The sequence below is a fragment of the Gracilinanus agilis genome, chromosome 2 (genome assembly GCF_016433145.1).
Source record: "Gracilinanus agilis isolate LMUSP501 chromosome 2, AgileGrace, whole genome shotgun sequence".
NCBI classification, from domain to species: domain Eukaryota; kingdom Metazoa; phylum Chordata; class Mammalia; order Didelphimorphia; family Didelphidae; genus Gracilinanus; species Gracilinanus agilis.
In genome coordinates this window covers 569,741,874-569,768,993 of record NC_058131.1, presented here as the reverse complement: position 1 = coordinate 569,768,993, position 27,120 = coordinate 569,741,874, and the positions used below count along the sequence as shown (strand labels likewise).

At 42.9% G+C, this 27,120-nt stretch overlaps 1 protein-coding gene across 3 annotated transcripts in view; it reads left to right on the top strand.

The window, feature by feature from the left end:
* The window catches only part of MAP2K5 (mitogen-activated protein kinase kinase 5), a 334,021-nt gene that overhangs the window by 285,057 nt on the left and 21,844 nt on the right, over nt 1-27,120 (top strand). For all 3 annotated transcript variants that reach the window (XM_044665328.1, XM_044665329.1, XM_044665327.1), the window contains 2 exons: nt 616-677; nt 4,115-4,160. In XM_044665328.1, the coding sequence (XP_044521263.1) occupies nt 616-677; nt 4,115-4,160 (108 nt within the window). The remainder of the gene's footprint in view (nt 1-615; nt 678-4,114; nt 4,161-27,120) is intronic.

The window sequence follows — 27,120 nt, the reverse complement described above, 5'->3', positions numbered from 1 at the left end:
GGGGGGGGGGGGGGGGCTGGCTGCGAATGAAATGAATTTCCTTTGACGGGGAATTTCCTCTGGTGTGGCCATGGGAGAAAATCTAACCCAAACGATTTGGGGATTTGACTAAGTGGATAAGTAGGCGAAAACATAAATAAATGTAAATAAAAAGAAAAGTGTAAATAAATAGCAAATCCAGGGAAAGAAACAAAGGTCAACACAAGAATAATTTCACAGCTCTTTGTTAATTACAAGACCATTTGTGTGTTACTTAAATAATCATTAATTTCTCATTTACACTTTCCCTACCTTCTTTCCTACCCTGTGGCTATCATTGTCCTTTTTTCACCTCCCTCCCCATCCTCCCTCATGTTTCTCACCATTGTATAAAGTGCAATGCCTTAAATTTGGCATCTTTAGACATACATGTTGAGTGGGGTGTAGACTGGCTTTTTAATTGGATGGTGGCTTGGGGGAGGGGAGGGTTGGTGTCCTTGTGGGATTTTTTTTTTTAATCATTTGGAATAAGGGAGGAAATAAAGAGGGTGGGGTTGGGGGGGAAGGCGGGGGCAAGAAAAATCATCCTGACTTTTTGTGACTTGGTGTTTTGTTTCGCTTTCTTCTCTATCCCAGGATTCGCCGGTCCTTCCGGTTGGAGAGTTCTCCGAACCATTTGTACACTTCATCACTCAGTGGTGAGCTCAGTTTGCAAACATGCCATGCCCTCCATGTAAATGATACATGCCATTAACTCTGCGGCTCCGTGAGACCTTATGGCTCTCCCTGCTTCCTTTCTGAGACGGGAGGGACTTTGGGGCCTTGGGCAGATGGGGCAGCAAGGCTGAAGAAATTGTTTAAATTATGTAAACGTTATTTACACAAAGGGTCCTAAACGTACTTCAGAGGGTTTTCCCCAGTTTTAATAAACTGCCGAGAGTCAGGTTACTTTCATGAACACGGATGCTGTGGAACTCTGTGTGTGTGTGTGTGTGTGTGTGTGTGTGTGCGCACGCGTGCGCGTTTTAAAGCCACACACATAATTTTATGGTACCTATTGGATGAAAATGTAAAGCTGATTTTTATTATTAACATGCCCTCATGTTACCCATAAAGCTGTCTTTCTCTTAAGGTAAGCAGCCTAGTTTATGAATCCATTGGCTATTCGGTAAATTATTTGGCTCCATTTTTAATACGATATTCTGTGAAGGCCTCTTTAATGACTTGGTTATGAAAAGAGTATATGGCTTGGCCGAGTCTTTTTAACCTTTTGAGAATCAAAGAGAATCATAGAATTTTGACAACTAGAGAACCTGAGAACCCTTCTGGTCCAATCCTCTCATTTTACAGATGAAGAAACTGAGACATTTTCTCCACCGCGCCCCCCACTTTCCATTCTAACCCTCCCCTCCCAACAGAATAAGGCTCTCACCTCCTTAACCTTCCCCATATCTTCCTTCAGGTTGGATTGGCTGATGAGCCTTTAAGCCAGGTGTTCTCTTGGAGGCCCTTGCTGGACAGTCAGCTTCCATCCAGCTGTTTCACAAAAGGAGTCAAGTGATGCCCCGGCCTCTAGAGGGAAAGAGCAGAAAGAGAGGGGGTGCAGGAGTCAAACTCCCACAGTAAGGAGAGGGCACAAATTGGAAATCGATGGAAGAAGGGCCGGACAAGTGGTCTGCCCCATTCCCACATTCCGCCAACTCCTATCCTGGCTGCCCTTCCTCATCAGCTCCCACGAGCAACTGCTAGCTCGCAGTCGTGTTTGCCAGGGGAATGTGAACAGGGATGTCCTGCCAAAAGACATTTCGTGTGCAGTATGGTGAACTAATGTGAAGAACAGCCCTTATACAAGTGTTTCTGGGGGGGGGATAAAAAAGGGAAAAAAATGGAAAATGATCCATTTGGTGATTATGCTGAACTGAAAACAAGAAATATTCCTTAATATAAATGTCAGGCTTTATCACCTTTTTGACTAAGTATAATATGTTACCTCTTAATAAAAATGCACCATACAGTTTAGATTCTATAGGAAGACCTTTAAAGAAAAAAGCAAGGGTTGGGTTGGTGGTTTTTTTTTTTTTTTTTGGGTGCTTTTTGAAGTTTATAGACATTACTTTTATTTATTTGAAACATCCATAGGATATTTTGTGGTTTGTAAAAGCGGTTTTTATTACAAAAACATTTTCATTTTCATACGTACCACAATATCGATTCAAGTCATACTATAAGCAATTTTAAAGTGCATTAATTAAAAAAGACATATTTGTACTATTTAATATATTCTATGTAATAAACACCTCCATTGTTTTTTTTTTAAACCCCTCAGCACTTTATATTTATCTCCATTTTTAACATGCTGAAATTGAAAAAGGAGCTATAAGAGAGACTCACGTTCTGTCTAAGACACTGAATGCTGGCTTTGGGGAATCACCTGCTTGGGGGGGAAGCACCGACTCTGCTGCGCTCCTCTAAGGCTCAGCAAGCTGTGTGGTGTGACTAAGTGATGGGGGCAGCTGGGGTAGGAAGGATTGGGGAAGGCTTGAGCTACATCTCATCCAAAAAAATCTCATCCAAAAAATTAATCAGCTGTTGTATAAAACTTTTATGGAGACAGAGGGAGGGATAACCTGTGCAGAAATTTCCACAGATGTCAAGCTGAAACATAAATGATAGTGGGTAATAGCCTTGTTTTCCCAAGAGATACAGCTCCTTTGGAATGTCAGATTAGGACTGTTACCAACCCTACTAGTGAGACAGCTTGAATTACTTGCTAATGGATGCATTATTTGAGAGGTGCATATGGTTATTTATAGGGAAGGCAAATTGTCCTCGATGTCATTAATGGTTCATAACTATGGTTCTTGTTTACCATATGATCATTAAATCTCTCTGTAAAAAAAAAAAAGAAAGAAAGAAAGAAAAGAAAAAGAAAAAGAAAAAAATACTGTCAGCAAATAGAGCGGATTATCTAGGAAGGGCTTTCCTGCTTGTTAGGGATTGCCCAACAAAAAGGAGCATTCAGGATCAGTTTAGCCCAGCCAGGTGAGAAGAGCCTGAGATTCTTGGTTACCTAATCCCAGAAATATTTCAGCGTTTGGGGAGGAGAAGGAAGGGGAGGGGAAAGGATGATGATCCAGTCTCGTGGCAGGCAGCTACCGATGGTCACCTCACTACCTTGTATTAGCACTCCATCATGCAGCTAAGCACAGTCTACAGCTACTAATTATACCTATTGCTTGGAAAGACAAGGAATATTTGGATGAGAAATGTGATCCCTTTAAGCTGCTTAAACAAACTTAGCTTTCCAACAGCTGTTTAATGAATTATCAACTTGCATTGGAGCCAAAATAAATGGAACTGGGAACAATGTGTAATAACCCATTTGTAATTTCATAGTGTTATCTGGATTTCTGACCCTTTTTATGGATTACTTGTCAAGCTAAGTCATAAGGAAGAAATGAGATGTCACCTTTTTTGAGTGGATGATCCTGTCCCTTGTCTTCCTGTTGTCTTATTCCTGTTTCAAAAAGGGAAAGAAATGTTCCTCACATCTCAAATAGGAACAGATTCATAACTGAGTCCAGAATAGCATCTTGCTTCCTTTCTCATGTTGGCAGAAGATCAGGATGAGTTTTTATTCATTCTTTACCTTGTCTTCCAGGATGGCCCTGGAAAAATCATGTTTGTTCCTCCAATTCATTTAGTGCTCTGCAATTGTAACCCAGTCTGTCACAAGAAAGTACCTTTTTGGGGTAGATGGGTTGGCTCAGTGGATTGAGAGCCAGGCCCAGAGATGGAAGGTCCTGGGTTCAAATGTGGCCTCAGACACTTCCTAACTGTGTGACTGGACAAATCACTTAAGCCCCATTGCCTAACCCTTACTGGAAGGAAGGAAGGAAGGAAGGAAGGAAGGAAGGAAGGAAGGAAGGAAGGAAGGAAGGAAGGAAGGAAGTTGAAGGGCTAGAATTAGTTAGAGGTCCTAGACTGATGTTTCCATTGATAAAGTTCCATCTTTGCCCCCAGGGAATTTTTAAAATGTGCTTAAAGTCTAGGGAATGTAGCCCAAAGATAGAAAGTATAAGACCTTGGCAAATTACATAAATTATATAAAAAACTTTTTTTTTATCTTCTCCAGCATGAAGAAGCAGCCAAAGGAAAGGCCAGCACCTGAGGATCTGATGGTAAGTGGACTTCCTCTGAGACATGTTAATTTCAAGAGTGCTCCTGTTATGTGTCCATACTCTGCTTTCTCTTGGGATGGATCAAAAACACAAAACAAAAACCCACTTTCTTTTTCCCCCTTTCTTCAGCAATAACCCCAGATTTAATGGCATATACTGCCTGAATAAGGGCAAAATTATTTACCCTCACTGAGGTGAGTGTTTTTGAGACATCTCTGTTTTTTTCTTTCTTTTTTTTTTCTTTTTAAGACACCATTCTGAAGCTTAATGCAAAGCCCAGCCCAAGGATTACAGCTTAATGTAGGTCATTCTTTGTCATTATTTGCCATTGCAAACTTTCCGAATCCGAAGATTGAAAACAGAGGTGGTCAGTGTATTAAGTTTTTAATGCAATCCTACAGGAAATGCTGAGCGTGGCATGGATTCCTCTTGGTTTTGTGCAGGATGAAATTAGATTGGCTGCAAAAGATCAAGTTAATGGGAATCTTTGGTCTTTTCCTTAGAAAGAGGCAACTGCAAGGCTTCTAGTGCTGTGTTCTCAGCTCCAAGGCAGCCTCCTTTGATTACAAATGACAGTTTTTAGTCCGGCAGTGAGAGGAACAGAGATGCTTCTCCACAATTCCCAAATGGTCATTTATTTAATACAGATTGTTGATTTGACAATGCACAAGCTGTTTGAATAACGTCAGTATCTAACGATAGTAAGTAATAGTTATAGCCTATGCTTTTCGTAGACCAGTCCTACCTTTGAAGACTTCCATTAGAGTAATTTTCCTTAAATTTCCCTGCTTATTTTTTAAAAAGGTATATCTTGAGGATATCAACTGGGTTGGGGGTTATCCTTTGTATTACATCCTCATAAGCACTTTCTTTTTTAGAAACCAGATGCAATAATGGCACAATTAAATGTCCATAACTTCTTTCCTCTGCAGATGTCACCTTAGGACAGTAAAAACTCCAATATTTAGCTTTTGCAGCATGACTGCTCTCTAGGAAGGTACTTACCTCCTTAACATTATCCTGGGAGCAAAATCCCAGAATTCAGGGTAGTCTCAAGTTAAAGTTCACCCCAAAGCTTTCCAATTTATATCCATATAGATTTGGTGCCTAAAGTAAGACTGTCTTTTTTTTTCTTTTTTTCTTTTTCTTTTTTTTCTTTCTTTTTTTTTTTTTGTCTTGATGGTTGGAAAATTCTTGCAGTTAGTCACATCTGAGAAAACTTGGAACAGGTTCTAGAGATAGAGACCCATTTACCTTGCGCATTATTATGCTATGGCTGGATAGCTTAGCTATTAAAACAAAGGAATAGGGTTTCATAAAACAGATATCTGTTTGTAAATGCACGTTTCAATGCTGCAATGAGTCGGCCACTTATAAATAAAACATCTGCAGATCTCACATACACCCATAAATATATATGTATGTATATCTTCATAAGGAACACCACTCCAGGGTGTCAAGTCATAAAGATGGGGCTAAAGGGTGAGTACTTTCAGTGCCTCGGAAGCATATGTACATGGATATATGTGGCTACATACCTAGATATATCTCTTTACAACTACACACCCTGGCGTGTGCTACCCCACTTTTATTTTTTTATTAATAAATATCAATAAATCAATAAAATATAATGAAAAATTTAGTCACAGAGAGCATTGTCCTGTACTTAATATTTAACATTATTTCTAGTACTGCTTGCTGTTTTATTTTAAATGGATTTATGCCCAGAGGTATAACAAGAATGAGCCACCCATTGCTCCATAAGAGATCAAACACAAGGCAGACAGCAGTGGGGACTGTGCTTGGAGTTGCATTATGACTCCTGTTCCTGCTCTTAGAGGGACTCCCAAGAGAAATGAGCCCTCCCTGCCTGTCCTGGACCAAAGGACTAGGCTTGATGTGCATTAGCGAAAACAAACCCGAGTTGTCTCTGGCTTGAAGGACAGGACCTCTCATCTTGGGGACCCCTACCTTTAGAAGGCCCAGTCTTTTTCATTCCTCCCAGCATATTAATGGCTTTAATTTTTCCCTTCCCTTCTCTGCCTGCAACCTATTTGATGGTACTCCCATCTGGAAGCCGAGGGCCTCCTCAGGAATGCATGAACTGCAGAGCCCATTTGTCACTGTGGGAAGGGGGGGATGGCTTTCTTTTGGAAAAGAACAGTTTATCTCCAAAGCTCGGTGACTCCAACCAGCTGGATACCGGCTTGGCCTGCACAGCTTGGGTTAGAGCAACTTTTTAAGGTTTGCAGCATTGTTGAGGCTCTCCTAATGATCTTTTATTTTTCAGTTTTGATCGAAAAAACCTTGGGTGAGGGGGTGGGACTAACGAAGGTTAAAGTTTCACTGTCAGAGACTAGGTCCCAGCTCTGACCCGGGCTAAAGTTATCAATCACCAATATAAATAAAATGGAATGTGGGTAGCCTGTTCAGCCATCTACTTTGCTGTGCCATGGTTGTTGGGGTTGCGGTTCCATCATTGTCATCATCACCATCATAACCCCTTTGATCTTGAATCCAGTTGAGAGTACACAGGTATTGGGGGAAGATGTGAATGCCTGGTCACTGGCTCCTCACTCTGCATGCCTAAGCCTCCAGGGCCAGCCTCCAATACCTGTTGTTGCAGGATTCCTTTGGAATTTGGCATCCTAGAGCCAAACCCTCAAAGGAAGCCTTTAGTAAAGCAGCATTCTCACTGGCAACTGGTAAATCTGGAAAGAAATCCTACCATCTCAAAAAGAGCCCTCGCACCCACTTGTGTCTTCTTTTCTTTCCCGTACCTACTATGCAGGTGTGCATCTGCACCTTCCAATGGAGAAAGGCTCCATTAGGGTCAAAATAACCCAAATATTCCACGGGGAAGATGTGGCCTCTGGTTAAATGGCCATATCTTCACTTGGTGTCTGCTTAAGGCCAAAAGGAAAAAGCTAGACATGACTATGTCAGCATTTGCAAACTGGTAGGATCCCAAACTCTTTAGATTCCTTTGGTGATTAATCAATGCATAATGAACCCATTTGAAGTTCCCATATATAAATCAGGTGATAAAACTTTTGCCGATGTTACCTACTGCTTGGGAATGCTTACACTTGGGGAAAGATCTCATTTCTGGTGGAGGGAAAAATGGACGATTTAGCCAGGTTTGGGGCTCCTAGCCCTTATTTTGGGCTAGCCAGACAATGGCATTATGTTATATGTGAAAAAAAAATCAATTTCCTTGCCAGGGAAAATAGAAATATTGTCAAAGAGAGAGAGAGAGAGAGAGAGAGAGAGAGAGAGAGAGAGAGAGAGAGAGAGAGAGATATGAAATTACATGTTTGGAGTCAATTGTTGTCTCCTTGAAGTTAGTGAGATTACAAGACATAAAATATAAGCCCATAGAACTGGGGGAATACAGAACACCTGGGTTAAGAATATTGAAATGGACAGTTTGCATCAGGTTATCTACTACAGTATTCTTTTAAAAATTATTTAAAACAAAAGAATGAATTTCTAATTGTGTTGGAGACTCAGGGCTATAAAAACTGTTTATGTTGCTTGGAAAGCATTCCTTTAGAAAAATAAATCTGTCTAGGTCTATTTTCTTCTTTATTTTTATTCTGGATATAACAAACACCAAATAAAATAGACATTTCCATAACACACACATACATATACATATATATACATATATATAATACGTACTCATATGTGTGTGTATATATTATATGTATATAATACATATATATAAAATAGAACATAAAGACAGGATTGTACCTGAAACATCAGGTCTCTGTTCAGTGCACTTTTCCTTTAAAGGATATATGTTCAACCTGTAGCTTTCAAAGCTGCCCTGTTTGTTTTCTATTTCATTCCAGCCTTCTTTCTGTTCTCTGTATTTCTTTTAAAAGATGCCTCAATCAATTCTCTTTTCCTTTTTTCTTACCTTTTCTTTCTTTTTTTTTTTTATGCGCTATCCTATCCCTATCTTCCATCATCCTTCTACCCTCCTCCCATTAGAAAAAAAGGAAGGAAACAAGGCTTTGTCATAAATAGATGTAGTCAAACACAACAGATTCACCAGGGATGCTTTCCAACAGTGTAAAGGAGACAGAAGACTGGTCTAGGATCACAGATGGGGTAGGAGCCAGAGAGGTCCAGTGCCCTCGGATCTATGTTCTAGGCCTGGCCCCAGCACTAAACCAGATGTGTAATGATGGACATTACACATGTCCATGATTTTCACCTACCTCTTCTTTGAAATAAGCAAATTGGCCCTGAGAACAGATTTCCTATAAGGGTGACCCAGAAAGATGGAAGGGGTGTTTATGGATCCCAGAACAGGGTGGGGATTGGGAAGTGGAAGCTTCATTAGCACAAATGAATGAATTTACTCACTCTATTAAATTGAAAACTTGTGAAAAGACCTTGCAGCTGCTGATTCCAAATGCGGGCAGGGCTTGGAAATGAGTTCAGGGTGGTTCTTTATCTTTGAAGCCAATCAAATGTGAAAAGGTTTGGATTGGCCCCTAGAGCAAAGCAGTATTTGTTTGGTGGTCTCACTCCCTTGGAGTAAGGGAGGGAAGTGGATGCTTTGGGTTGATTGGGGCCCTCCCTATAGGATTCTCCTCAGTGAAAATGAGCTCGCCATCCAGATTTCAGCCAGACCCCTTTCATCTTCCCCACCACCCCTCCCTGTCTCATCTTGAATATTGACATGGGCAGAACTGAGTGAGTACACAGTCTGGAAAGGGTATGGAGGGACAGATATTCATGTGAACATTTAGAAATTTGACTCAGAATATTATAGATCCATCTATGCATTTAGACTGTTTTTCAGAAAAGCTTTCCATATCTAAGCTCTATTTAATGGAATCTATGCATAGTAAGTAATCAGGTCAAAAAGAAGCAGCATATCCCCTGTTTGAGATCAATCACTGGCTAATACTTTATCTAGGCCACTTTATTATCTCATGCTGATTCTATTCCCATTCTCCTCCTCCTCCTCCTTTGTAGCATGCACTTCAGCTGTGGTAAAAGTACGTAGCACATACATATTAAAAACATATACCCATTCTATCTGTATGTAAATGTGTGAGACACAGCTGGATATTGCAGAGAAGTTTGATTTACTAATAGTTATTATCTGTTCTAGCTGTTCAGTGGCAACGAGAATTTCAAGAAAACAAGCTAGCGCAGAAATTGTCTTTATGCTATTATGATACTGCTTTAGTAATTGTTTAAAAACATGTTGTTGTGTTGTATGTGTGTGTGTATGTGTGTTTTTCTTATAATGTAATCCTGCCTGGTATTTTGTGCATATCCCTGAACATTCTAGAGCAGAGCATCATCATTTAGCATTCCCTCAGGTTCCATTTCCCATCTAGGCCCTGAAAAGTTGCACAGAACTAAAATTTGTTATTTGAACCCAAGTCATTTTACTTACAAAGAAAAGAAATCATCGTGGGATCTGACTGAGTCATTTAATTTTATTTTTCCTAAGTGTGGAGCAGGGGAAGGAATGTACATATCTTTAAATCATAATAAAAGCTGCGCTTTTGGATTTTTTTTTCCCCAAGATATTCCTGTTTCTCAGAACAGGTTTTATGTACAAAGGATGGCAGTGTTTTGGGGCTAAGAAACAGCAAAGTGGTATAGTAAAATCTGTTTAAACATTTAATTACTTTTGAAGAGATGTTAACTTACTTAACTTCTCTAAATTAAATTGTTGGTGGTAGTTTTTCTGCTTTTTCAAAACTGATCCTAATACTATAGAGTGTAATTACATTTTCACATAGTTTGATGGTTGGCTGTTGTCTCAGCACTTAAATCAAGATTTACATTAAATTGGGCATCTTTGCAGTAATTTAAAAAGAGAGGAAAAAAGAGAAACCATCAAATCAGATTTTTTTTTCCTGAAACATTCAAATCCCAGTTTTGTAACTTAGGGATCCTCAAAAAAATTCCTTTGTTGCCAGACCAAGAGTTTCTTTTCATGATCTTCATCAGGCCAAACTTCTCATTGGATCTGAGATTTGTCTCTGCCCTGAGTGTAAATGTGGAGAAAAGGAGAAATTCCTGGGGAATCCAGAATGTAGGATATTACTGATGATGGTTAATAAGTGATTTTAAACTTGGCCACAATCAGTTGGGTATATCTTTTCCAGCCATATCTGGGGATTCCTGGCCACCCATCCTTGCCTTTGTTATTTTTGTATTTGGTTAGCCATCTGGTGGAGCAATGTACCATATTAGTTTACTAGTTTAGATTTTGAGGAAATGCTGCTCTGAGATTGGAATTTCAGCTCACAATTTTCTCTGAAGACAAGTAATCCTACTAAGAGCAATGGGAGTGTCCCCCAACAACTACAATGATGGAATGTGAGGGATTTTTTAGAATTTAATTTTAAAATTCTGAAGAACACCAAAGCTATTATAAGCCTCTATTTGTGTCTGCTTAGAAGTAGGACTCCACCAGCAAATACGTTGATTTGAGCTTTTTAATTGCATATAATTACATCCGTGGAATTGTTGGCTGAATGCTTGAGATCGCGCTAAATCAGACAGCTTTAATTTGAGTTTTTGATGACAAGTTAGCACTTCAGCAAGAACAGAGAGATTATAACCCCAGAAAACAAGCTTTGTTTTCCCATAGAGGCGACAGCTTAATCTTTTGACAAGACTATAACAGATAAATATATAAATATGTATATATGTATGCACGTAGTTAGAGAGTTACAGATAGATAAAATCTGTCATTCCTTGATCACAGTATTTTCACAGTTTTCATTTCTCAACAAGTTAAAGATAACTTTGTTTTTCTCCATCCAATCTCTTGCTGCTGTTGCTGCTTGGCCTCTGCCTTCTTTTTTGGGCAACTGAAGTCACCCTTTCTCCAAACTATTGTTTCACACCCCCATCAAACAAGCTGGAATGAGGTTTAGAATCACAGACTCCTAAAGGAGGGGATTTACCCAAGGTCACGCTGATGGTTAACAGCAGATCTTGATCCAGAACCCAAATTCTGTGCTCCACTCTGCACAACTGATCCCAGAAATAGCATAACCCTCTGTTGCATATTTTAAAAATCAGACTCATCCTCTGTCAACTTTATAGCAAATTCACATAAAGTTAAGTTTTGGCATAGCCTTGTGCATTTACTTTTTTAACTTAATCCTTTGACTTAACTCATTGGAAATTCCAGCCTCCCTTTCCCCCCTATTCCTTCCATACTCCCTTCCTGTCCAAGTGTTCCCCGTATTTCCGCTTCCAGCCGGTGTTGCTGGGGGGGGGGGTGGCGGGTGGTCCTCTACTGTCAGCTCCCCAAGGAGGTAAATTCCTTCCTTAAGGACAAGGCCTAGTCACTGGAGAGCGTATTGATTGGGGCTGCCCCAAGGACACAGTGTGAGATAGTGTATCTGCCCCTTCAGTAGGGCTGGCATTTCTGTTCCCTTGTCACTGCCCTGATCCACAGTTACGTCAGCACATTCTAAGGGCTCTTCCAAAGGGAATTCTTCCTTAAGTATTTGGTTCTTGGGAATTCCATAGGATCTAAGCTCTTTGTCACTTGACTAATTAGCTTTTAGTTCAGAGATGGCGCCCACCACAACCACTGAGGACGTGGGGAAGGGCTACCTGGCCAGAGTATCATTGGAGTGTTAGATGGATTCGCTGGCTTCCCAGGCTCGCCGTGTATACAGCAGAGCTTTCCGCTGCCACGTTGGCAGGGCAGACAGAAGCAAAATGTGTGGTCCGTGTCTGCCGCAGCACATCAGATGTACCACGTCCCCTGGCCAGCCTTCTGAAATGATAGTTGGGTTGACAACCACCAAGAGTTACACAGTTGCACACAGCTAGCTGGGAAAGCAAACACAAAAGGATCCAGAGACCAAGTTCTCTGGGATTTGGGAATTGTTGTTGAAGGTGGCAAAGTTGTTTTAGTGTAAGTGCTTATCAATAAATAGATGCAATTCTTATCCATTATTAATGCTTCTAACCAGGAATTTCAAGAGCTAGAGAAAATTATTAGAAGCCTCCTATTTACAGTTGTACCAGCTGGATTTGTTTAATGGGTTGTTTGCTTTTTAATTTGTAGCAGTTTTTAGAGAGACCTTTGGGGATAGTGGGCCAAGCAGTTTTAGAGAGACCTTTTGTCGATACCTAATTATTTGTGGGGTCCAAACTGTGTGTACAGACAGTCGGCGCTTCAGTTGGCCATTTAGAGGACAGGGGAAGGGACTAAAGACACCTGGACCTTTGCTTCTCTAATGTTCAAGACGGACTTAAATATTAAGTACGGAATTAACATCAGCTATTATTATGGATTAGAGATGTTTGCTGAAACCTATATTAGTTTCCTTCTTGTTCTTCCTTATCTCTGCTCTTAAAATATAAATGATCACCAACTCTAGCATAGAAGTAGCTGAATAGGTACCATTTGTGTTAAGATTCCCTTGATGCGAATAAAAATGGAATTTTCAAAGGTAGCCTTGATTAACTCTTAATTGTATACCAACATGCTGTATGTAACCTCAATCCCTCAGAAGGCTCCTGGGTTTGTTGTTGTTTCTTTTTTAAGTTGGAAAAAAAATCAATTAATACTAGTTCTTTTCCAATTGTAGAATTAGTGTGGGGTTGACAAAAATGTGTATAAATAAGGGACATTTTTCCACTTAAGAGGGCTGTGCTGCAACATTTTTAATTGGATTTTCATTGTGATTGACAGCATTTGATTATGACAGTAACTTTATTTGGCTGGACTGCTCTAGCCTCTTGTTCAGATTTTTCCATCAAAGCTCTTTTTTATCCACTGAATCCCCAGTAGAGCAGCAGTCTTTGTGAAAGAGCCTTTTAGCACCTTTGTTGTAGCCATCCCTGGTGATGATTGGACCCAGCTGGTAGTAGATAAGAAAATGTTCCTTTCACAAAGAGGCTGTGTCTCCTGTCTCTGTGGTTTCAATAATTTTAAGAGCCCCCCAAACCTGTTGAGGATTAGAAGTAGCTTTAGATGTGAAATGAGTGTTAAGTATTAGTAATCGGGAGATTAGGGCCCCGGGGACAATGGTAGATAAACAACTGCAATTACAGCAAATCTGCCCGAGTAAACAAAATTTAGCAGAAACAGATGCCCCAACCATTTTGGGGGATTGATTTGAGGGCACTAAGGAATCGATTTTTGTCTTGTTTACACTTTCCAGGCCCCCGTGATCAACTGGAAGGCTAGATATTTCATACAGCCTGATTTTAGTTAATTTTTTTTCAGTGCCTCACAGTAGGTTTCTCTCTTCTAACAGTGACCAGGCCTGAGTTTATTCAGCATTCACAGGGAGCAGCTAATTGTCTATGAAGGGCCCCCGTGTTTAAATGGGCTTGACAGGAATTTAAATTTTGTTTCAATCAACCCCTGTGCTCACAGCCTGCTCCAGTTTCTAATTTTTAAATTAAACATGATTTTTTTTTAAAAGGAAGGGAAAAAAAATGCTCTCGCCTTGCTTCTGGAATGTTCTTGCTCCAACTCCCCAACCAAGTGGGGAGCCACAGCTCTGGCATGCGGGCCTGGGGGACCCCTGAGCACTCAGGAGCAGAACTACTTAGGGGAGGATACTGTGGTTCTTCATGGGTTCCAAAGAACCCCGCCCTAGGAGGCCGCCTGGGCCCATCCTGCTGACCAGGCTAGCTCGCCCCATCCTTTAGAAACTGGGTTACCCGAGGGAGAAAGAAGGGATGCCTGTTTGTCGTCTGGGCCAGGGAGAGCCGGACGTGGATTCACTCTGCTATCCCTTTCGTGTTCCGTGAGACGTTCACTTAGAAAGGGAGATGTTTGGCGTTCATAAACACTTCCTAAGCCCCTGGCATGTAGCGGACGCCGTGGCACACAGCATTGGCATTGGCCTTCTGCGCATCGCTGAGTATGTGCGCAGGGGGCAGACGTATGTTGTTCATTCCCGTCCGACTCCGTGATCTGTCTATGTAAACGTAGACCGTGGCTCTTCTTTCCTGTCTGACTCTTCACGGCCCCTTTATTGGGCTTTTCTTGCTAGTAATTGTCAGAGGCCAGGTGTGAACTCAGGACTTTCTGACTCCAGGCCCAGCTCTATCCGCTGAGCCACCCCACTGCCTCCTGTAAGTATGTTTACACTTACATAAGAATTGTTTGCCTCGGTTTCCTCATCTGTAAATGAGCTGGAGAAGGGAATGGCAGACCAACCACTCCAGTATCTTTGCAAGAAAACCCCAAATGGGGGCATGAAGAGTCAGACACGGCTGAAACAGCTGAAAACCAACAATATATATGTATTGAATATAGACATGCACACACATATTTGAGCATACATACACATTCCTGCATCCTCAGAGACAGAGCACACATTGTAAAGAAAAGTGACCGTCTTCCCCTTTTCTATCTAAATGCCACAGTCACAGAGTTTATCCCTGGAAGGGAGCTTCATGGCTATCTCGTTTAACCCACACACAAAAAAAAAGAATCCCCCTCCTAAGACATACCCAAAAAGGTGGTCCTAGAGGACAATGAGGTAGCTCAGGGGATGGAGAGCCAAGCTCAGGGATGAGAGGTCCTGGGTTCAAATGTGGCCCCAGACCCTTCCTCGATGGGTGACCCTGGGCAAGTCACTTAACTTTCACTGCTTAGCCCTTACTGCTCTTTTGCCTTGGAGCCAATCCATAGTAGTGATTCTACAACAAAAGATTTTTAAAAAGTGGTCTCAAGGAGGAAGCTCTTGTCCTTCTCAGGGCAGCAGCCCATTTCCCTTCATGCCTTTGCCCTCCTGTGATTAGGAAGCTTTTCTGGCGGAAGGTAAGGCCCTCACTCGGCCTCCTGGCCACTCCTGCCCTCCCTGCTCCTGGGTCTGCCGCCTTGGGCCACACACAACCAGCTCAGCCCCTCCTATGCTTGACAGCCCCCTTCCCAGCCTGGGAGCCCTCCCTCTGCCCGCCCACTCGTTTAGCTCGCCAGGTAAACCTAGCAGGAGTCCCATTCATGGAGAGCCTAAAAAAGATTTTATTTCTTATAAAAGAATCATTTATAATAGATGTGAAAAATGAATCTGAACAGTGATGAGGTGAGATCCTAACTTCTTTTGTCTGATAGACGTGTCTATTTATCTGTTTACAAAGAGGCGTGCTGTTATTTATGGCGGTTTGGAGAGCTGTGGGGTTTTATTCTTAGCTCAGCTACACCCCAGATGTTCCTCAAGGTTCAAAAACGAGACCCCCGAGAGAGAAAAAACAAAACCCCCTTGTCTAGGGAAGTTTCCCGTAGCATCCTTTCTCCTTTTTGCTCCTCCTCCTCCGCATAACGGTCTCCCTTCAGGCCTTGGAGATAGATGATGTTGGAGGCAAAGCACGGCTCATGGGGAGCTCCACTGAAGTAATGACTTCTGCAGGAGGTGGGAGAGGATGGAGGGGAGGAGGAGCCAATAACCAATAGTCAGCCATCGATCTGTTCCTTAACCGCCTGAGATGGAGATGAGGGCAGCGGATGCCCTAACGAATTATTGAAGCAAAACTGTAGGCAAAGGGGGCTCTGCTGATGGCTGGGCTTTCAAGAAGGGCTCTCGGGTCCTGCTGGAGAAACTCCCCTGGGCTGGCAGGTACAGAAACGAGCCATTTCCCAGGGGTGGGGCTCCGTGCTCACAGTGGTCCAGATCCCAAGGGCTTGGGACAGATGTAAAAGGCTGTGGGTTCACGGATAGTCCGTCACCAGGAGCGTGAGCCCATAAGCCGCAGGGCCCCAAAGCAGCCGCCACCCCCAGGGCTCGCTTTGTGTCTTTCAGAATCATGGCAGCTGCCCTGTTCAAGAACGTGATTGGGGGGCAGCTGAGGGCCTTAGTGGATGGAGAGCCAGGCCTAGAGAAGGAAGGCCCCGGGTTTAAATCTGGCTGCAGGCCTTCCTCGCTGGGTGACCTTGGCCAAGTCGCTTAGCCCCCATTGCCTAGCCCTTATCACGCTTCTGCCTTGTGCCTTCTAAGACTGAAAGAAGGTCAGGGTGTTCCAAAATAAAGCATGATTGTTTGGGCATTGACTCGCTCTGGAATACAAATTCTACAAATGCGTTCATCAGCACAGTTGTGTTTATTCTCAGCCTTCTTGGCTCTGCCCAGGCCTCCGCGTCTCCATCTCGGAAAAGGAGGCCTGGCCTGACCAGCATCGCTGCTAGATGCTGGTGGTTAGCATCTTGGCTCTACTTCAGGAGTTTCTTAGGTGCGAAGCTCTTGTTTCCTTTCTGAGGAGCCGGTAGTGAGCCTTCGCGGCCAGCTTCCCAGCCGGCACAACTTTCTAGGACCGAGCTCTCGCCCGTGACACGTAGGGGACTGGCCTCCTTGGGGCGTTATCATGAAGCCCGTGGCCAGCTGCTCCGCAGGGGCTCTGGAGCCACAGTGACGGCCCACAAGCAGCTTATACTCTCCTGGGGAAGAGAACTCTCCCCAGCACTCCTGGAGGACTTCTGCAGGGTCCAAACGGCAGCCTCGTACCTAGAAGGGCCCGAGGAGACGGTAAAGGAACTGAGAGGGCCGAGCAGGACAGAATGGAAGGGATGAGCACAAGGGTGGGCGTAGAAGGAGAGGAGCCTAGCTGGGGCAGATGGTGCGTGCTGGGGGGAGAAGGGGACAGCGCTATAAAGTGGGGAAAGTGCTGGCTCTGGAAGCCGGAGAGCTATAAAATGAAGGCCAGCCTTCTGGACAGGCCGACTTCGGACATCCCTTCTGTTTCTAGGCCTGTGATGAGCTCCTTTCAGACTGGGGCCCTGTCAGGGACAGCTTTGCAAGGCACACAGAGAAGAGTTTGGATTTGATGCAGTCAGAAGCCATTGCAGTTTTCTTGGCTGGGAAGTGACACGATAACTATAATTATAGGCTAAGTGACAAAAAAATCACATTTAAAGCCGTCTCCATCCCAGTCTAGATGGAATCGAATTTTCTGGCATAAGCTGATTTTTTGAACAGAGAACTTGGAGCCCTGGGGCCTTTCCTGAAATTCCTTGTGAGTCTCCATCCAAAAAATAATAAGAAACTTGGTTCTAAGCTTGTAGCGTCTTTCCAGCACAGTTCATTTGTCTCTTTCTGTCTCTTCTTTCAGTGTCCTTTCTGTCACTATTGGGGAAAATCATTAGTATGCTAATCTAGCTAGCCGTCATTTTAACACTGACCTTTGCTAACCTGCCTTTGCAATTTCAGGAACTATGTTTGACTTCTCTAAAAGTAACCTTAAATTGTAGTCTTGTAAGAATTCCAGAGCTGTATCCTTCACTCCTTCTCCTAATGAGGTTATGACCAAATGCTCATTATAATTGCTTTAGACTCCTTTTAATTTTCAAGCTTATTAATCATAAGAAGAGTTATTTAAAATTGCATAAATTAATCTTAGATTAAAAGCCCATCAAAGCCTCGAAACAATTAAGAATAAGTAGGATTTCCCTGGGGCAGCAAGTTTTATTTTAATATTGTAGTCAGGTGGATATCAGAACATTGAAGTATGGTAGTGATTAATGTATGCAAAATTTAAATGAGAGTTTTTAAATGGCAAATCTAAATCACATATTGACCTAACTGTAGGCTTTAACCGCATTGTCTGTCATATATTTAAACCGTTTACTAATCAACATTTTAATTACAGTGTATGTTAGCAGACCCTAGGACAAATAAAACCAAACATTTTAAAATAATGGTAGAAAGTCTTTTTTTTTAATCTGAAAATAACTAGACTTAGCTGTCAAGAGGATATGAAGGAGGAAGCAGAGAACAAACTTTGTATGCAAATAAAAAGATTGAGTCAGACTGCAGAGCAAAAATTGAAATGTGGTAATTCCTGGACAATTTCCAAATATCCCATCTCTTTGGGGGAGAAGAGAGATTGGGCCATCAGAGCAAGGTGCCCAGACTGGGCCTGCAGGCTGTTCAGTTTTGAAGTCAATTCATATAGTTGTAGAAAAATCTTTATCTTGGCATGTTTCGACACCTAGTGCCCAAGCATAACTAGCCTGGTGCCTTGAAGTTTCTAGACTTCCTTTCCTCCCCAAATAAGGAGATGTTCTAGTGGAATGCTGGTCCTTCTAGGCAGTTTGATGATTCAGTACCATGTTTAGAGCATTTAGTAAGTGTCTGCGGTATGCTAGACATTGAGAATACCAGACACCAACCAAACAGTTCCTGCTTTATATTCTCCTGGGACGAGGGGGAACATATACAAAAATCAGTAAATACAAGATGGATACAAAATAAAGTGTAAAAGTTCTTTTAGAAGGGGGAGAAGCACTAGAAGGATTAGGAAAGGTTTTGTAGGAAGCTAACGATTCCAAGTAGTACAGCTTATGACAAGGCCCATAAGGAGGAGATGGACCAACACGTAGGAGGAACTTCAAGGAGGCCCGTTTGGCAGGAATATAGACGAAGCAAAGGGAAGCGACTGTAAGGACAGGTTGGAGCCAAGTAATAATCAAGGGCTTCAGTTGTGGGGAATCAGGCGGGAGAGCTTAGCCAGCCCATCGTCCTGCTTTTTACCATCATTGTTTTCCTGTATGATATTTGCCCAAGTCTCAGGGTAATAGAATGAGTGCTGGATCTGAAGCCTCTCTTAGCAGTTGGGTACCCTTAGTTATTTCATCTCCTGCAGGCAGAGTAAATATAGAAATAAATACATATACATACATATAAAATATATTTTTTATAAATATATAAATAAATAAAAATATATATTTATAAAAATATAAATAAACATACATATTTACATACAAATGATAAATGAAATAACTAGGTATACCCAGTTATTGAATGACAGAGGCCTTAGATCCAGCGCTAAAATATTACAATAATATACAATATCTTATGTCATAGTATATAATAAATGTATACTATATTTATTATAACTTATGATTGATAATGGATTGTTTACTATATTAATTTTTATATTAAATACATGTTTAGTATGAACATACAAATGCAAATACTTAATCTATCATTCATATATGTGTGTGTGTGTGTATATGTTTTCTTTTTTAAAAATAAACCCTTACCTTCTCTCTTAGAATACTATGTATTGGTTCCAAGGCAGAAGAGCAGTAAGAGCTAGGCAATGGGGGTTAAGTGACTTGCCCAGGGTCACACAGCTAGGAAGTGTCTGAAAGGTCAGATTTGACCCCAAGATCTCCCATCTCTGGGCCTGACTCTCCATCCACTGAGCTACCCAGCTGCCCCCTATCTATGTTATTTCATCTATCTGTGGCTCAGTTGGGGATACAAATACTTATATTATCTACCTCACATGGCTCATTTGAGGAAAGGGCCTTGTAAACCAACAGTTTTGTTGGCGTCTTTGTGTTCTCAATGTCTAGCATACAGTAGACACGTACTGAATGCTCATAACATGGTATTGAATTGTCAAAGCAACATTCTGTTAAACCAGCTCTGTGTTTGGGGAGGAGAGAAAGTCTAGGAACTCCCAGACGGCTCGCTGTGTGCTGATGGCACGGCTGGCCCTGCGCCTTGCCCGCTGCCTAGCACTGTGGTAGCTCGCTCGAATAGAAACCGAGGCCACAACCCCTACCCAGGGATCTCTGTGGGTCACCGATGGACTGTTTTGAAATGTACTATTAATCCATGTTTTATCATATTTGTTAAATATTTCCCAATCACACTTTTCTTAGTATATTTCTAAGACAAAAGAGTGGCAATGGCTAGGCAGTCGGGGTGGTGACGTGTCCAGGGTGACCCCGCTAGGAAGCAGCTGAGGCCAGATTTGAACCCAGGTCCTCCCGACTCCAGGTCTGGGGTTCTATCCACTGAGACACCAAGCCTTCTCTTTGGGCCAAGTGTTTAACATTTCTGGCCTGGGACACTAAGAGGCTGGTAAAGCAACTTAATCGTGACCAGTATATATCCAAGGTGGGACCTGAACCCCATTCTCTCTAGTTCTGAGGAGAATTCTGTATCCATTTCACCATGCTATTGGGGGAAGACCTGACTTCTAATCTAGCCTCAGACACTTGTGAGACTCTAGGCAAGTCACTCTACCTTTGTCTGCCTCGATTTCCTCATCTGTAAAATGGGGATAATAACAGTGTCAACCTTCCAAGGCTTTTGTGAAGATCAAATGGGATCCTATTTGAAAAGCACTTTGCAAACCTCCTGGCTATTATTTTTGTCTAACATTGTGAGTAGGAATTATTTTACTCTTTGTAATTGTGTCCCCAGCTCCTAGCACAATGCCTTGTACATAGTCAGGGATTAATAAATACTCATTGATCATTTGATAAAAAAGATCTGTTATTTCATTGATGTGGGTTCAGATCATGATACCTTCAGTTTTTGGTGTTCGGTTGTTTCAGTCATGTCTGACCCTTCAGGACCCCCTTTGGGGTTTTCTTGGCCAAGATACTGCAGTGGTTTGCCATTTCCTTTGCAAGCTCATTTGACAGATAAGGAATGTAAGAGTTAAAAAGGGTGTGGTTGTCCATCCTAATCATTACAATTAAAATCATGAGGCTGGTAGTAGCCTTAACAATTTAGTTTAAACGAAATAGAGAGAGGTAGGAAGAAAGGAGAGAATGGCCTCACCTCCCGCCATAGAGTCTGCTCTGATGAGATCCAGCTCACCAACAAAAACTCAATGTCCAGTGAGAAGAGCCCCCAGAATAAGCGGCTCCCTTCTGGCCAAGTCACCAGTGCAGGATGCTGATTCCCCAATTCCGAGTTGGAGAGCTCCTTTAGCAAGAGCCACCAGCCCCCGAGAGGCTGAGCAGTTGCTGGGTCCCCCTTATATGCAGTTTACTTCGTTGCTGGCTCTCCTGCGTCACATCTCAGGAACCAATCGTAGTTCCTTAATTTGTCAGGCACCGCTGGGGGAGGGGGGGCGGGGGAGGCAGTTTTCTATCTCTGAGGCTGTGAACCTTCTTTCTCTGTACTTGCAGTCAATGATAAAGTATCCCCAAATTCCTGACTAAGTTAAAAAAAAAACAAAAGGAGTGTTAACTCCCTTTTCACAGGAAACTGAGGCCAAAAGGGTTAGGCGACTTACCTAGGGTCATACAGTAAGTATCTAAGGCCAGATATGAAGTCGGGTCTTCCTGACTCCGGGCTGGGCACTTTATCCAATGGGCCACTGAGCTGCCCTCATGCCTTCATACCTTAATAGATAGTTTTCACGAATTACTGTGGTCAAAAAAGTGACCCCCTGTGAGCGGGCCTCTGGGGGTGAGCCTCCCCAAACTTAGCAGGGCTAATGAGGGGCAAGACCTCCTGAAGCTCCTGTGCAACTCATCGGGCCTCTGGGGGAAGCACCACCTCCATGCCATGCTCGGGGCTTCCAGGGACGGAGGGGCTCTTCCCAGAACCTCCATCCGCCCCGATGTCAGGACCTCAGTGTCCTCCCCACTTCCTTTTCTGCCGCTTTCTGTGTGTTCTCTTCCACTGTGAGAATGTGAGCAGCTCCGGGGCAAGGGCAGCCTCTCTAGGTATGCCTGGGCCCCGGATCATCAATACAGAATAACAAATGCTTGTTGGCTGTGGAAGGAGAGTAAAACTTCCGCACAAGGGCTGTCTTTGTACCCCAGAATGTAAGCAGGAACACTGAGGTCTCCACATCCAAGAACAGAGGTCAGCTCTCAAGTGTCACTGGGAAGGAGGCAAGACTGTCAGACATGGGCCCACTTTTATTCACTAATGACCTGGGTGGCTGTGTGTCCCTGAGCAAGTCACCTGACTTCTCTGGCCCCGTCCCTCGCCTGTCCAATGGGAACACAAAGCCTCAGTGCCAGAAAGAATTCCAGAACTGTGTTTGGCCTCAGCTCGAAGACTTTCAGGAGAGGAATAATCAATGGTCTCTGGCTTCTCTGAGCCCGATAGCCGTGGTGGATGGGAAGGCGCCCGGGGAGCGTGCAGGCTGCGCCCCAGGAGAGGCTGTCCTCTTCCAAAGCCCACGAGCTGAGAAATCCAGAGCCAGGCGCTCAGGCCAGGAGGGCAGCCTGGACAGGGCCGCTTCTGGGCCAGCTTTCCTGACACACGAGGAAAGTCGTCGGGGATCAGAGCCACAGGAATAGGCTGTTGCCACCCATCCTTCCTGGGGTACTGAACACCGTAAGGAGAAACAGGTGGAGATGAAAGGGTAGCCCCGAGCGTCCCAGCGTCCCCCATCGGGGTGGCTCTGTAAGGCAGAGAAGTTTTAAAAAACATTCCTGCGTCCCCCCCTCTCGCCCTCCACATCTACCGGCTCCTAAACTAGGCCTTGTCCTTACCAGGAGGCTTAGGTTCTGATCCCAGTTCTGCCCCTCCCTGGCTGGGGGGCTTGATATAAACCATTTAGTTTCTTTATTTTTTACCAATTCCATGTCATAACACATTTCCACATAAGTTTTCCAAAGTTATATGATACAAATTGTCTCCCTCCCTCCTGCCTCCTGGAGCTGACAAGCAACTCCATCTGGATTATATGTACATTATCTTATGTATATACTATATTAAGCGATATGTTATATATGTGTGTCACCTAGTATCACAGTCTCAGAATTTAGTGCTGGAAGATTCCTTCAACTAACCCGTCCTCCTCAGTTTCTAAATAAAGACCAAATGCAGAGAATTCAAATGACTTGCCCAAGGTCACCCAGGAAAGCTGGGATTCAAACCCCTGTTGTCTCCCTCTGGGCCTCCGGCTCCTATGCCGCACCTCACCTCTATGGGTCTCATGTTCCTTCTCTGTACAATGAACTGATGATATGGAAGGTCCCCTCTAGGCCAAAGAAGCCGAGATTCTATAAAAATACAAGGCAGAGCAGCGATTCCCTCTGAGGCCTCGGCCCTCTCCGACGTGCTTTCTGTCCATGATGTGAAAGTATTGAAAAGCCAGCATAGACACACTCGACAGTGGGCGCCATGACTTCTTTTCCCTTCTCTTTGTTTTCTTGCTTTTCCCCCCTTCCTCTCTTCAGAGGACAGACTCAGAAATTGCAACGCAAAGCAGGGATTGAACTTCCTTTAAAGCTGCCTGTAGACATCAGGAATATTTATTTTCTCTATTTGTTTTAAGCCTGGGAAGACTGTGTGGTTTTCTCAATACTGTCCTGATGGAGCCCTGCCCAGCAAGCGTGCAATGCCCCTAGCCCTAATGTGCCATTAATGATAGGTTAATGTACAGTATAATGTTTTTGGGACTATGGGTTCATTACACTTCTGAGTGTGAGGTCTTTCCACAGAGCGCCCAAGGTCCCATTGCATTATATCATGCAATAAAAATACCCTTTTCATATCACACACTAATAAACTGTATTTGAAATGCTGTCTGAGGGCACTGCTATCTTGTCAATAGTCTGTGTGTGAGTGCAACAGTTGGGATTCCTTTTTTTTTTCTATTTTGTATTTTTAGTTACACTGAATCCTGATTCCAGGTGAGGCTTTCCTCATTCCCGTTTCTAAAAGGATGTAAACTGAGCCTCTCTGGCGTAAACCTAAGGGAAAAGCAGTTTGATAGCTGAGAAGGGTCCCTCAGGAATGGCGGGGAGGGTTCTTAATTCTAAGCCAGCCAGTTCCAACTTCCCTACCTCCCCTCGCTATGTCTTTGTCCACAGAGCACGTTGCATTCGAAGCCACCTCTATGTGACACAGAAAAAAACTCGGAATGTACAGGGCCAGACCTACACTTAGGCAGGTTAGGCGGCTGCCTACATAATGAGGACAAAAAAAAAAGATAAAAATTAAAAAGGCATATAAAGTAGATCCTGCCTACTTTCGATGTATTATTGTTGTTGAACTCTTCACAACCCCATTTGGACTTTCTTTTGGCAAAGATACTGGGATGGTTTGCCGTGTCCTTTTCTAGCTCATCTTACAGATGAGGAAACTGAGGCAAACAGCGCTAAACGACTTGTCCAGGGTCACACAATAAGTATCTGAGGTCAGATTTGAACTCGTGAAGATGAGTCTTCCTGATTCCAAGCCCAGTGTTCTATCCACTGTGCCACTTAGCTGCCGTGCCTTTGGTGTCTATTAATCAGATTATTTTCTTCTTGATTAAGAGGTAAGATCAGAGGCAACTGTGGAGCATGGGGTGCTGAGGGGAATGTTAGACCTAAGTGAGGTACTTTGGACAACATGAAGGCACTAGACAGAAGAGGAGAAGAGGCACCAAAGTCATATGTCTCCTACTTACTTCACAGTGTCATCCCTTATAATACATATTTTCCTTGTTTGGTTAAGATTATATTTTTGAATTATTGCTCTCACTGGCATAATTGTGAATCATGCAATTAATTAAAAAAAAAGAAGATATAGTGGAGAGCCTAGGCAGTTTTTGAATATGTGAGAAAAGCTGTCCTGGGCATTAAATAGCCATTAACCTAGTAGCAATCCCCTTTATCTCCAAATAAGCACATTGGTGTCTTGGGTCACTGTAGGATATCCTTTCGACAATATCTCTCTGCACTATTGAAATACCTTTCTAATTGGTCTCCCTGCATCCATTTCTTTTGCTCTGTTCAATACATTCTCCACGTGGCTGCCATATTGATTTGCCAAATACAAATCTGACTGTGTCACTGCTCAAAAATCATCAGTGCCTCCCTATTACCTCTGAAATTAAATGCAAACTACTTCATTTCAAAATTTTTTAAACCAAGAATTATAATTTATTCTTATAAAACTAGCAAAAACCAGCAGAAAGAGTTGATTGCTTCCTCCTTTCATGAATGGACATTCTATCCATTGTATTTCATAAGTCTCTATATCCCAATGGGTACTTGTTCTTATCTGATGATATATTCAAGCAGAGCTTTTGTATTTATGGTAAGAATGGCCAGTCTCCAAAATTTGCCCTTCTACTTTTTTCTTGATGTTCACCTTTCCTTAAAGCAGTGATTCCCAAAGTGGGCGCCACCGCCCCCTGATGGGTGCTGCAGCGATCCAGGGGAGCAGTGATGGCCACACTTTTTTTGTATTACATTCTATTCTGAGTTCAATAAATAATTTCATAATTTCCAGGGGGCGCTAAGTAATATTTTTTTCTGGAAAGGGGGTGGTAGGCCAAAAAATTTGGGGAACCACTGCCTTAAAGCAACATCCTTTTATTTAAACCAGTTCCCTTTGCTCTAATTCTTGAGGCCCTCATATCTATAAAAGAACCCATAAGTCTTACATCTCCTGAGAATTAGAGAGGGCCTTCATCCTGTCCCTTATATTTCTACCTCCTTATACAGGACACTTCCATCTCCCATCCCTCTGCATTTATACTGACTGCCCCCCATTCCTAGAACACTTCTCCTCCTTGGCCTCATTTTGTGGTTTAGTCATTCTCCTTCGTGCCTAGCTCTTTATGACCCCATTTGGGGTCTCATCTTGGTCATTCTAGACAGAGATGATGGAGTGATTTGCCATTTCTTTCTCCAGCTCGTTAGACAGATGAGAAAACTGAGGCAAACAGGGTTAAGTGGCTTGCTCAGAGTCCCACAGCTAGGAAATATCTGAGGTCAGAGTTGAACTCAAAGATGAGACTTCCTGACTCCAAAAAGTACTCTATCCTCTCTACCACCTAGCTTAGAATCCCTAATTTCCTTCAAGATTTAGCTCAAATGCTGCCTTCTTTAAGAGAACTTTCCTGATCTCCTCAGCAGCTAGAGTCATCCCCTCTGAGATGACCCTTCCTTCTCTTCTCTGTGTATCTTAAATGAACCCATTTATTTACATGTTGACTCTCCTGATAGAATGTAGGCTCTTTGAGGGCAGGGACTAGTGTTCCCTTTCTTTGCTTCCCCAACACGTCATGGTGCCTGGCTTAATTAGGACTTAATTATCATAGAGTCTATCCTTTTTCTTCATTCTAATTTTGTTTCAATGGAGTCCAGGTGTGGCTGATAATTCCTACAGCACAGCTCCTACTTACATTGCTCGTCTCATATCATGTTCTCTGTGACAATCAGACAAGCTGGCTAGCTCAGTCTTCCATGGATATGTGACTTCTTCTAGCTTTCTGCTTTCTCTCTCAGGCTATCCCAACGCCTGGAATTCTCTCCCTCTTCCTCATCCCTTCACAGTTCTCCCAGTTGTTCATGCACATTCTCTCTCTCTCTCTCTCTCTCTCTCTCTCTCTCTCTCTCTCTCTCTCTCTCTCCCTTTACACACACACACACACACACACACACACACAAGATATTTATTTAATTGTGAGCATATTGTCTTCCTCCAGACAAATGTAAGTTCCCAGAGGGCAGATACTTAATGTTTGTCTTGTATTGCCAGTGCCTTGCACAGGGTAGGAATTTAATAAACGTCTGCTAACTTGGCTCAAGTTGAGTTGACAAACAAAGGTGATGAGGGACAGCCATTGACAGCACTGATGCCCGTTTGCCAGGCACGCATCAGGAATGTTGTTAATGGGAGTCGAGGGGCACCTGTCAAGGCTGAAATGTAGGCCCACAACAGCAACAGCAAAATGAGTGTCTATACTCCCTAAATAAGACTCTGGTAAATCCCTAGATGCGTTGCTTCCTCATAACAACAGAGCCAGGCAGAGATAAGAAAAGGATTCTTTGCTCTCATATGATGGTGAGGCAAGAAACAAACACCCTGAGAATCCAGGCTTGGCTAAGATTGCACAGGCTAGGGTTCAGCTCACTTTTGCAGAATAAAGTAAGAGGTCGAGGCAGGAAAAAATGAGAAAGATTTGGGGTAGCAGGATTTGGGGAGAGACATTGCAACAGTCTAGCAGAATGCCAGGCCCCTTGGCTCTGGGCAGAGTCCACTTAATTGTCAGGAGAAAATTATTTAAATTTCAAGGGCAATTAACTTTCTTTTTTAAGGGTTATAGGTTTGAACTAAGTCTCTTATTTTCAAATGGGGTGCCTTAAATATTTATGTAACCTTCTGATGGGCTTTACCCTCTCAAGGGTTAATCTGTCTTTTGGGCCACTGGGACTTGAAAAATGTTACCCTTTATCAAGAAAACCAGAAGTGACAAGTTCATTTAAAAAGCCTGGTTTGTCATTGTT